We start from the raw sequence: 13,220 nt of genomic DNA on the forward strand, positions 1-13,220 counted from the left end.
AGCAACAGACGTTTTATGTTCATTTACGTGTGAAACCTTCGTTTTGTGTGCTTTTCAGAGTTTTTTGGAAAAAATATTCAGCCCTCAAAGAGTTAAGAGTTGAGATTGTTTCGTGTGTTGTATTTACCTCAATTTTTGAAAACCATTGCACACCCAACCTACCTGGGAGGGGGGTCTCTCTCTGTATTGCCTTTTCCAAGATTTCTTCCATTTTTTTCTCCTTCAAGGGATTTTTAGGAGTTTTCTCTTATCTTCTTATGGAATCAAAGCTTGGGGGCCTGTAATAAAACAAGGCCTGGTAAAGCCCTTTGAGGTATCCACCATGTGATTTGGGCTCTACAAGAAATAAATTGTCGTTGTTGACATGATTAAAGTGTTTAAAATTATGAAGGGGATTAGTCCAGTGGATTGAAACTATGATTTTAAAATGAAGTCAACAAGACCACAGGAGCACAGTTGGGAACTTGTTAAGGGTAAACTTCACAGAAATGTTTTGAAGCTTTATGTTCAGCTAGAAAACCACAGACACATGGAGTAAGTAACCGAGTAGTGTGGTGGACAATAAGGTTCTTGGAACATTCAGAACTCAATGTTATTTTGGACAATTTAGTGGATTGGATTGGTGAGCTTAGGGCGGCACGGTGGTACAGTGGGTAGCACTGCTGCCTTGCAGTTAGGAGACCTGGGTCCTCCCTGCGTGGAGTTTGCATGTTCTCCCCGTGTCTGTATGGGTTTCCTCCCACAGTCCAACAACATACAGGTTAGGTGCATTGGCGATCCTCAATTGGCCCTAGTGTGTGCTTGGTGTGTGTCCTGCGGTGGGTTGGCGCCCTGCCCAGGATTGGTTCCGCCTTGCGCCCTGTGTTGGCTGGGATTGGCTCCAGCGGACCCCTGTGACCCTGTAGTTAGGAAATAGCAGGTTGGAAAATGGATGGATCGGTGAGCTTTGTTGGGCTGAATGGCCTGTTCTCATCTAAAGTTTTTCCATCCATCCATCCATTATCCACCACTTATCCGAGGTCGGGTCACGGGGGCAGCAGCCTTAGCAGGGGAAACCCAGACCTCCCTCTCTCCGGCCACCTCCTGCAGCTCCTCTGGGAGGACCCCAAGGTGTTCCAAGGCCAGCTGGGAGATATAATCCCTCCAGTGTGTCCTGGGTATGCCCCGTGCTCTTCTCCTAACTAGATGCCCGAACCACCTCAACTGACTCCTCTCAATGCGGAGGCAGGGCGACTCTACTCCGAGTTTCTCCCGGATAACTGAACTCCTCACCCTATCTCTAAGGAAAAGTCCAGCCACCCTGTGGAGAAAATTCATTTCGGTCGCTTGCATCCACGATCTTGCTCTTTCGGTCACTACCCAAAGCTCGTGGCCATAGGTGAGGGTAGGAACGTAGATCGACTGGTAAATCGACAGCCTTGCCTTTTGGCTCAGCTCTCTCTTCACCACGATGGACCGTTGCAGAGCCCGCATTACTGCGGATGCCGCACTGATCCATCTTGTCAACCTCCCGCTCCATTCTTCCCTTACTCCTGAACAAGACCCTGAGATACTTGAACTCCTCCACTTGAGGCAGTACTGTGTTCCCAACTTGGAGAGAGCATTCCACCCTTTTCCGGCTGAGAACCATGGCCTCGGACTTCGAGGTGCTGACTATCATACCCGCTGCTTCGCACTCGGCTGCGAACCGCTCCAGTGAGAGCTGGAGGTCACTGTCCGATGAAGCCAACAGAACCACGCCATCTGCAAATAGCAGAGACGAGATTCTGAGGTCACCGAACAAGACCCCATCCGCTCCTTGGCTGCGCCTACACATTCTGTCCATATAACTTACGAACAGAATCGCTGACAAAGGGCAGCCTTGGCGGAGTCCGACTTATTACCGGCAATGCGGACCAAGTTTCTGCTCCTCCTGTACAGGGACTGGATGGCTCGTAACAACGAGCCTTGTACCCCGTACTCTTGGAGCACACCCCACAGGATGCTTCTAGGGACACGGTCGAATGACTTCTCCAAATCCACAAAACACAAAAGTTTTTCTAATGTTCTAATTAAAATGTACTATTACGTCTGCCACATCAGCATCTCTCACCCAACAAGGAAGAAGATGAAATTAAAAGAAAATCGTAATGATATCAAGGCCACCATCGTCTATTGCTATTTTAACAAAGGCAGACCATTGTTATTAATCTTGGATTTAGTCACAAAAAGAAAATCACATGATCAGAAATTATGGATAATGTTTAGGGAGGATGTGGTGTGCTGTGTTGTGTGTCACAGAGCAAGATGGAGAGGACGGAAAGAGATGGATAAAAGAGGATCCACCGTGGAAACCCCTAATGGGGGCAGCTGGAAGAAGAAGAAGACGTTCAGAAGACGTTTTATTATCAGATCTAATAAAATAACTGCAATGGTAGTTGTAATGTATGTGTTAACCCTCAATAACAGAGTTTGATTACGCCGCCTTTTTGTGTTAAGTCTGCATTTATAAAAGAAGCGTTTAATTTTTCTGTCCTGGGATCTAATGGGAAAGGGTAGGGTGAAAAAATGTCTGTCCGTTTCTTTCTTTCATATGCAGTACTATTACTTACTGATAATGGTTACAAAATATTTGCATCCTCTTGGTTCTCTGAACAGCCACACATAATTTCTATTTCCTATGCCCTGTCATTTGTCACATGTGTCGCATTGATGTGGTAAACATAATAGTATAATCACTCCTTTTCTGTAGCATGCCATTTCTTTTGTTCATTTCAGTTATGTTTTAAATTATAGATTCACTGTTAAATTTAGTTATAAAATTGCTTTCATAAAATGCATCTCAACATTGACTGTGTGTTTCATGTAGAAACCAAAGCACTTATCTTATTGTTGGGAGTTTCTGAAATACATCTGCCGATCTCTTGTTAAAGATGACTTTATTATTGTATGCATTATAGAATCAGATTTATGACCAAAAAGAACAAAATTAGGAATGAGCTGCTTTACATGACTTTACTTTTATTATGTAAATGTGACTCAGTCATTTTGGGTATTGGAGTGAGTTTTTGTAATATCTTCTGTAATTGATTGTAATTGAATGCAATTATCTTTTAAGGCAATTAGAAATTGAACTTTCCCTTTGGAAAATGGACAAGCATATGAGCAATAGCCATCTGTGAACTAAAAACAACCACAGTATTTGTAGACAAGAAAAATAAAACATATTTGTCAACAGTTTTTAAAGCTGTTACTTTTTGTTTTTTCCCCCATCTAGCAACTGACCAATCACATTCGGGATACTCTACCAGGGCTTCGCAACAAGCTTCAGAGTCAGCTTCTCTCTATCGAAAAAGAAGTAGACGAATACAAAAACTTCAGGCCCGATGACCCATCCCGTAAAACCAAAGCCTTGCTGCAGTAAGTCTACCGATCTGTCTGTGTAACTATTATTTAGTGCCTGTTCTATCTATCTATCTATCTATCTATCTATCTATCTATCTATCTATCTATCTATCTATCTATCTATCTATCTATCTATCTATCTATCTATGTTATATAGTGCCTTTCATATCTACATATCTATCTATCTATCTATCTATCTATCTATCTATCTATCTATCTATCTATCTATCTATCTATCTATCTATGTTATATAGTGCCTTTCATACAGTCATATGAAAAACCCTTCTTAATCTATGGTGTTTTCTTTCTCATTGGCTGAGCTTTCAAAGTAGCAACTTCCTTTTAATATCCGACATGCCTTATGGACACAGTAGGATTTCAGCAGTGACATTAAGTTTATTGGATTAACAGAAAATATGCAATATGCATCATAACAAAATTAGACAGGTGCATAAATTTGGACACCCCAACAGAGATATGACATCAATGCTTAGTTGAGCCTCCTTTTCAAATCTAACAGCCTCCAGACGCTGTCCTCCTATAGCCTGTGATGAGTGTCTGGACTCTGATGGAGGTATTTCTGACCATTCTTCACACAAAATCTCTCCAGTTCAGTTCAATTTGATGGACAGCCTGCTTCAAATCATCCCATAGATTTCCGATGATATTCAAGTCAGCGGACTGTGACAGCCATTCCAGAACATTGTACTTCTCCCTCTGCATGAATGCCTTTGTAGATTTCCAACTGTGTTTTGGCTCATTGTCTTGTTGGAATATCCAACCTCTGTGTAACTTCAACTTTGTGACTGATGCTTGAACATTATCCTGAAGAATTTGTTGATATTGGGTTGAATTTATCCGACACTCGACTTTAACAAGGACCCCAGCCCCTCAAGTAGCCACACAGCCCCACAGCATGATGGAACCTCCACCACATTTGACAGTAGATAGCAGGTGTTTTTCTTGGAATGCGGTGTTCTTCTTCCACCATGCAAAGCACTTTTTGTTCTGACCAAATAACTCCATTTTTGTCTCATCAGTCCAAAGCAGTTTGTTCCAAAATGAATCTGGCTTGTCTAAATGAGCATTTGAATACAACAAGCGACTCTGATTGTGATGTGAGTGCAGAAAGGGCTTCTTTCTCATCACCCTGCCATACAGATGTTCTTTGTGCAAATTGCGTTGTGCAAATTGCGCTGAATTGTAGAACGATGTACAGATACACCATCTGCAGCGAGATGTTCTTGCAGGTCTTTGGAGGTGATCTGTGCGTTTTCTGTACCCATTCTCACAATCCTACTCATATGCCACTCCTGTATTTTTCTTGGCCTGCCAGACCTGAGTTGGTTTAACAGCAACTGTGCCTGTGGCCTTCCATTTCCTGATTCCATTCCTTACAGTTGAAACTGACAGTTTAAACCTCTGAGATGGCTTTTTGTTGCCTTCCCCTAACCCAGGAAACTCAACAATCTTTGTTTTCAGATCTTTGGAGAGTTGCTTTGAGGATCCCATGCTGTCTGTCACTCTTCAGAGGAGAGTCAAAGGGAAGGAAGCACAACTTGTAATTGACCACCTTAAATACCTTTGACCACTCATGATTGGACACTCCTGTCTATGAAGTTCTTCACATTTGATTTAATTTCATACAACTAAATACTGCGTCACTAAAAATCTTTGTTCAAAAAACACCTCAGTGCTCAGATGTTCCTAGGAAATGAAAGACATACCACTGTTATCTTTTTTGTTGAAAGGAGAGTAAATTATTATGCAGGATGAGAGGGGTTCACAAACTCTTTCATACGATTTATATCTATCTATCTGTTATATAGTGCCTTTCATATCTATCTATCTATCTATCTATCTATCTATCTATCTATCTATCTATCTATCTATCTATCTATCTATCTATCTAGTGCCTCATCTATCTACAGACATGGACACAAATGTGTTGGGCTCCTTACATCTCATTTAAAAGTGCCATATGCCTCCTGAAAAGCCATGTCCTCTGTATACCTGCATGCCTTTAATATGTCATCGAGTAAAGCAAAGCAGGTCTGACAAGAGATCACGTGTTGCTTGTTCTACAAAGATTCTTTGTTGGGACCCCAAGAATATCGGAGTGATTTTTCAAACTAGCTGTTTTCTTCTGTTCATGTCACACGTCTCCAGTTGTGCAATCAGTCATTCAGCTGATTTAAGGACCACAGGCCCTTTATTTTCTCAGGTGGTATAAAGACTTTGCAAAAAGCCTATGGGTCCTGTAAATTCTTGAGATGCTTGAGATCTCCCCTGGCTCAGTAATATTGTGGTCAGTAGCTATGATGGCCACTTCAAAATGTTCACCTTTCAGCCTTTCAGCCACTAAATGGTCAGCTTGAGAGTAGATGAATGCAGTTTTTTCCTCCAATTATTTTCTCATAACATGTTGTATTCATCTTGCCATTAATTTGGACTAATTTCCCTGTGACGCTGAAGCTCACACACAGCCCCCATAACAGCGGAGATCCACCTCCTTGCTTCACAGTGTTGACGGTGTGCTTCTCTTCATAGGCCTTGTGGATTCCTCCTCTGACACAGCATTGCTAATTGTGAAGTTTTGGGGCTTCTCTCTGTGCTGTTTAATGTAAGTGGGCTGTTTTGTGGAGTAGGTGCAGCAATGGCTCTTTTTTCTGGGAACTCTGCCATTAAGCCCATTTCTGTTCAAGTATCTCCTTATTGTGTTAGCTGAAACAACCACAACATGTAGCTTTGAAAAGCCTGGATTTCCGTTAAAGTTGATTGTGGGTTTTTCTTTGCATCCTAAGCAATTTCCCCTGTCAGTTGTGTCTGAAATCTTTCTTGTCCTACCAGACTGTGGCTTGGTATTAACAGAACAGTTTGGCACATTGGCATTTTCAAACCTATGCATATCTTTTGCTATCCTGATTAATAAAGATGAAGTACTTTTTCTCATAGATCCTCTGACAGCTCTTTTGCTTTCCTCAGTACTCAGTAGCAAAGTCATTGCAACCCTGCATGAAATGCGTAACGTTCTCAACAGTTAAGAAGCTCAGTGACTATTTAAACAAAGACATTAATAGCATTTAAATAAGGCAGGTGTGAATATGCTTACCATACACTGCCATCTCAACCTCAGTGTGAGTCAACTTAAGTTTATAAGATCTGGACAAACGTTTGAAACCTTTGATCAGGGCAATCTTTGTGATTTCAGTCATCATTATGAGTACTAAAGGACACACATACTGTAATCTTGTGATAATAAATAGATTCACCTGACCACTGTTCTGTAATTAAAGGATAATGTTTTGTCTGATCACTCATATTCTCCAAATATGGTTAACATTTTAGAAATTCAACCAGGGGTATCTGAATTTAAGAATACAACATCTGACACACCCCATGACTAGACGTTGTGTAACGTGACATTAGCTTTAATTTTTGTACAACTGACTAGCATTCACAGATGTTTTCCAACCTGGACTGTAAATGCTGGATTCAGACAGAGAGACGGACGGACGAACCACTTCCTCAGATGAACAGTGGACCATCATCATTGAAACTTGGTACACTTATAGAGCACACAGTAGGCCATCTATAACTTCAAATTGACTGGCAAATTTTAGGTATCTGTCTTAAAATAGAGAATTTTTGTATATAATGGTGTTTCTCAACAACTACGTCACAACCCATTTTTTGGTTGCAGTGGGTCTCAAATTGCTATTCATTTATATTCTTTTTTATATTCTTTATTTTCTATTTATATCTATATCATATAGTGCCTTTCATATCTATCTATCTATCTATCTATCTATCTATCTATCTATCTATCTATCTATCTTTCTGTCTGTCTGTCTATCTATCTACAGTGGTGTGAAAAACTATTTGCCCCCTTCCTGATTTCTTATTCTTTTGCATGTTTGTCACACAAAATGTTTCTGATCATCAAACACATGGAACCATTAGTCAAATATAACACAAGTAAACACAAAATGCAGTTTTTAAATGATGGTTTTTATTATTTAGGGAGAAAAAAAATCCAAACCTACATGACCCTGTGTGAAAAAGTAATTGCCCCTTGTTCAAAAATAACCTAACTGTGGTGTATCACACCTGAGTTCAATTTCCGTAGCCACCCCCAGGCCTGATTACTGCCACACCTGTTTCAATCAAGAAATCACTTAAATAGGAGCTGCCTGACACAGAGAAGTAGACTAAAAGCACCTCAAAAGCTAGACATCATGCCAAGATCCAAAGAAATTCAGGAACAAATGAGAACAGAAGTAATTGAGATCTATCAGTCTGGTAAAGGTTATAAAGCCATTTCTAAAGCTTTGGGACTCCAGCAAACCACAGTGAGAGCCATTATCCACAAATGGCAAAAACATGGAACAGTGGTGAACCTTCCCAGGAGTGGCCGCCGACCAAAATTACCCCAAGAGCGAGAGACGACTCATCCGAGAGGTCACAAAAGACCCCAGGACAACGTCTAAAGAACTGCAGGCCTCACTTGCCTCAATTAAGGTCAGTGTTCACGACTCCACCATAAGAAAGAGACTGGCCTGCAAAAACGGCCTGCATGGCAGATTTCCAAGACGCAAACCACTGTTAAGCAAAAAGAACATTAGGGCTCGTCTTAATTTTGCTAAGAAACATCTCAATGATTGCCAAGACTTTTGGGAAAATACCTTGTGGACTGATGAGACAAAAGTTGAACTTTTGGAAGGCAAATGTCCCGTTACATCTGGCGAAAAGGAACACAGCATTTCAGAAAAAGAACATCATACCAACAGTAAAATATGGTGGTGGTAGTGTGATGGTCTGGGGTTGTTTTGCTTCTTCAGGACCTGGAAGGCTTGCTGTGATAGATGGAACCATGAATTCTACTGTCTACCAAAAAATCCTGAAGGAGAATGTCCGCCATCTGTTCGTCAACTCAAGCTGAAGCGATCTTGGGTGCTGCAACAGGACAATGACCCAAAACACACCAGCAAATCCACCTCTGAATGGCTGAAGAAAAACAAAATGAAGACTTTGGAGTGGCCTAGTCAAAGTCCTGACCTGAATCCAATTGAGATGCTATGGCATGACCTTAAAAAGGCGGTTCATGCTAGAAAACCCTCAAATAAAGCTGAATTACAACAATTCTGCAAAGATGAGTGGGCCAAAATTCCTCCAGAGCGCTGTAAGAGACTCATTGCAAGTTATCTCAAACGCTTGATTGCAGTTATTGCTGCTAAGGGTGGCTCAACCAGTTATTAGGTTCAGGGGGCAATTACTTTTTCACACAGGGCCATGTAGGTTTGGATTTTTTTTTCTCCCTAAATAATAAAAACCATCATTTAAAAACTGCATTTTGTGTTTACTTGTGTTATATTTGACTAATGGTTAAATGTGTTTGATGATCAGAAACATTTTGTGTGACAAACATGCAAAAGAATAAGAAATCAGGAAGGGGGCAAATAGTTTTTCACACCACTGTATCTATCTATCTATCTATCTATCTATCTATCTATCTATCTATCATATAGTGCCTTTCATATCTATCTATCTATCTATCTATCTATCTATCTATCTATCTATCTATCTATCTATCTATCTATGATATAGTGCCTTTCACATCTACTGTATCTATCTATCTATCTATCCATCCGCTTCCTTCCTATTTCACTATCACAGTGCATGTTGGGTGGTTGTTTCTGGCGCGAGTGCTGGTGGTGGGCTCTGAGTCTGGTGAGTGAAGTGTTTTTATTTAACTTTTTTCCCCCCTTTCCCATTTTAATTTTCTTGGTGAATTGTTTGAAAGTTTTTCCATTTCTTTTGTGTGAAGTGGCATCTGGCCACAGCAGCCATAATGGCTGCGAATTTAGAACGATTGAGCCACCGCCATGGGATGAAACTTCTCTGTGATGTTTTTTTCCCCTTAGAAAGTGCGGTGTTGGCGGTAGGCAATGTGATCGGTTGTGAGAACATTAAGTCCGCCTCACGAATGAACGGTGCAATCGTAATATTTTTGAGTTCTGTCGATCTGGTGCAGACAATTGTAGAGAAGAATTAGTACGTCATGGTCGTTTAGTATCAAAAATCTGCTATATTTCTTTGGAGTGCAAGTCTCCAGAGTTAAAACATGTAATGTCTTTTAGGAGACAAGTTTAAATGGATGAAAGTTTAAATGTTGCCATGAGGTTTAAGATTGATAGATTCGATTATGTGATTTTTCTGAGTTCGGATGAAATAAAATGTTTTGGGTGTGGAAGTGAGGAGCATTTGGTTAAAAATTGTCCAGTGAAAGTAAACAGAGCAGTTGTTTGTGATAACCTGCATGTAAGTAATGACGATTTACAAGATCGGCCTTTACTGCTTAATGGTAATGAAAAAACAAAGGTACGCGGCCCAAGCTGAGGCAGACAGTGAAAACGCGGCTGGGCTGAGTGAGGGAGACGAGGAGGCGGAGGGGGAAATGTCGGATAGTTCAACTGTGTCTGACCTGCAAGAAAGTAAAGGTAGAGGGGGTTACAGTGCTCAAAGTATCAGAACATTTGTGACGGAAACTGAGGGCAGAAGGGGTGTAAATGTGACCGATGACTTTCCTGATGTGGAACATTTTATCTCTTCAATACAAAGCCTAAGAAAAGAAAACTCCTCTTCTGTCTTGTTCACTGATAAAGAGCTTATCTGATTAAAGAATCTGTCAAGCAGACTGAAGAAACAGTTCAAACAAAATAAGCAGTAATGGAGAGGGCAACTGCACCATTTCCAAGATCCTGTATATACTGGGATCTGTGGTTTATCTTGAATCTTTTTATATTTTCATTTAACATGGCTTGTTTTAATGTAGGAAGCTTGAATATTAATGGAGGAAGAAATAATAATAAGAGGTTGGCTTTTTTTGAATTCATAAAGCAAAAAGTCTTAAAAGTTATCTTTGTACAGGAAACCCATATAGACAGCGCAAATCAATGGGAGTGGAGTAGGGATTGGAAAGGGGACATTTATTCAGTAATGGTACAAATATTAGTGCTGGAGTAGCCATTTTGTTTTCTAAGAATTTTCACGTAGTTCTTTGTGATGTTGAAGAAATAGTGAAGGGGAGGCTGCTCAAAGTGTGCGTCAAACTTCAAGGCAGTTCTTTTACTTTTATTAATGTATACGCCCCGAATGATGGAAATGAGAAAATGGCTTTTTTTAAGAAGTTGGAGGGTGTGCACACAATGTTCTACAAATGAAGTCCTAGTTCTAGGTGGGGATTTTAATTGCACCCTTGATACTCAAAAAGACAGAAATAACGGGCTGGAGCCGCACACACGCTCAGCCCAGGAATTAGAGAGAGTTGTGAGCGAGATGGGACTGGAAGATGTGTGGTGAAATAAAAATGGGGGCACCAGACAATATACATGGGGAGGATGAATGGGGGGATTATTTCAATGGCGAGGCTTGATCGTCTTTATTGTTTCAAGCACCATATCGGTTTATTTAAAAACGGTCACATTACCCCTTTAGGGTTCTCAGATCATAGTTTGGTGTCACAGTTCTGTGATCCTAACTGATTATAAGCCCCGTAGTGCCTACTGGCATTTTAATACGCTCCTCCTTCAAGACCAAAGTTTTAAAGACTTATTTAAATTTTTTTGGGCAAGTTGGAGACTCATGAAGAAGGAGTTCACCAGTTTACAACAGTGGTGGGAGGTTGGGAAGACCCACATTCGTTTATTATGTCAGGAGTACACCAGAAATGTCACTAAGTCACTACAGGCTGACATGGCAATGTTAGAAACTGAAATCATTCAGATTCAGCAGCTTCTACAGCAGGGTCCAGATGTCAAATTGTTGGAAACCCTTTCGGGTTAAAAAGAAGGGCCTTGCCCACTAATTGGAAACAAGGGCTCGGGGGGCTCTAGTGAGGGCGCGATTCCAACAGATAACTGACATGGATGCACCAACCCAGTATTTTTTTGGACTTGAGAAAAAGAACTCTCAACATAAGGTCTTACATTGCATAAGACAGGATAACGGTGAGGAGACTCAGGACCCGGGTGAGATAAGGCGGCGGTCCGGAGGTTTTATGAGACTCTTTTTGCAACAGAGGAAGGTGAGGCTGAGGAACAGCAGACCTTCTTGAAGGATTTACCGCACCTTCGTGATGCAGACTCCGAAGAGCTGGAGAAGGAGTTGTGCCTAGAGAGCTCACTGATGCACTGAAAGAGTTGAATAATGGAAAAGTCCCAGGCATTGATGGCATTCCAGTGGAATTTTATAAAGACTTCTGGGATATTATTGGTCCTGATGTATTGGAGGTATTCCTCTACAGTATTAAAATGGGTGTGTTACCTCAGAGTTGCCGCAGGGCGGTAATAACACTACTGCCAAAAAAAGGTGACCTACAAAATCTCAAAAACTGGCGGCCTGTGTCCCTCCTTTGTGCTGATTACAAAATCCTGTCAAAGGCTAGCTAACAGATTGCGAACTGTTTTAGCTCAGGTGGTGCATCCTGATCAGAGCTATTGTGTCCCTCATAGAATGATTTTTAATAATATTTTCTTAATTCGAGATATTTTTGCAGTATCCAAACTCTTTAACTTTCCAATTGGTCTTATTTCTTTAGATCAAGAGAAGGCCTTTGACAGGGTCAGGCATTCGTATTTATGGGAAGTCATGCAGGCTTTTGGGTTTGGGGACCGTTTTGTTAAATATATTCAGCTATTGTATAGTGACATTTCTGGTGTAGTTAAGGTCAATGGTGGTTTGTGCGAACCTTTTGATGTCAGAAGAAGAGTCAGGCAGGGGTGCCCTTTGTCTGGAATGCTCTACGTGTTGGCCTTGGAACCTTTTCTGGTTAAACTGAGAGGAGTGTTGACTGGTCTATCAATTCCATGTTGCACTGCGAGCCTGTTAAGGTTTCAGCATACGCTGATGTCATCATCATCGTTAAAAATCAGGAGGACGTTGACATTTTGCTTCAATGCCAGAGATCTTTTGAAATTGTTTCATCAGCTAAAATAAACTGGGGAAAGAGCAGTGCTATCTTACTGGGCAACTGGACTGGTTTAAAACCACCACAACTGGTTGGTGACCTGCAGTGGTCCTCTGAAGGATTGTTATATTTAGGAGTGTTTCTTGGGGATGAACACTTCATACGAAAGAACTGGGATGGAGTACTGCAGAAGGTGAAGGATCGGCTTGCACGGTGGAGGTGGATTCTACCTCAGTTATCCTACAGGGGAAGGATGCTCATCATTAACAACCTCATAGCCTCAGGACTGTGGCATAAATGCATTTGTTTAGAGCCTCCTGCACAGCTGCTTCAGAATATTCAGGAAGTTTTAATCAATTTTTTTTGGGATGGCCTGCATTGGCTTAGGAGAAGTGTCCTGTTTCAGCCACTGGATGAAGGTGGGCAAGGCATTATAGATGTGTTCGGGAGAGTTGCTGCATTCCAGCTACAGACTTTACAGAAATTGTTGTATCCTTCTGAGCACCAGCCGTGGATGGATTTTGCACAACGTTTTTTTGACCACATTGAAAACCTGAAATTTGGAAAAACTCTGCTGCTGTGCCAGGTGAATAAATTTGATATGTCGGACATACCGGACTTTTATAAGAGTCTTTTTAGAGCCTGGCAGATGGTGACAATTAAAGGGGATGAGGACAGCCTGTCATTGTTCTGGGTTTTGGAAGAGCCCATTGTTAATAATGTGAAGTACAGTAGTTCAGTGGGACTGTCTCAAACTTTCATTAATCATCTTAAAAATGGAGTGTGCACAAAACTAAAACATGTTATTGACTGTGAAAAGTTTTGTTGGAAGAACGCAAATGAAATTGCACACCAAATTGGAGTGCGG

At 41.1% G+C, this 13,220-nt stretch overlaps 1 protein-coding gene across 8 annotated transcripts in view; it reads left to right on the plus strand.

The window, feature by feature from the left end:
* dnm1a (dynamin 1a) overlaps nucleotides 1-13,220 on the plus strand; it is a 471,312-nt gene that overhangs the window by 154,739 nt on the left and 303,353 nt on the right. For all 8 annotated transcript variants that reach the window (XM_039762667.1, XM_039762670.1, XM_039762673.1 and 5 more), the window contains exon 7: nucleotides 3,257-3,399. In XM_039762667.1, coding sequence (XP_039618601.1) covers nucleotides 3,257-3,399 — 143 coding nt within the window. The remainder of the gene's footprint in view (nucleotides 1-3,256; nucleotides 3,400-13,220) is intronic.

This window comes from Polypterus senegalus, chromosome 9 (assembly GCF_016835505.1).
Source record: "Polypterus senegalus isolate Bchr_013 chromosome 9, ASM1683550v1, whole genome shotgun sequence".
NCBI lineage: Eukaryota > Metazoa > Chordata > Cladistia > Polypteriformes > Polypteridae > Polypterus > Polypterus senegalus.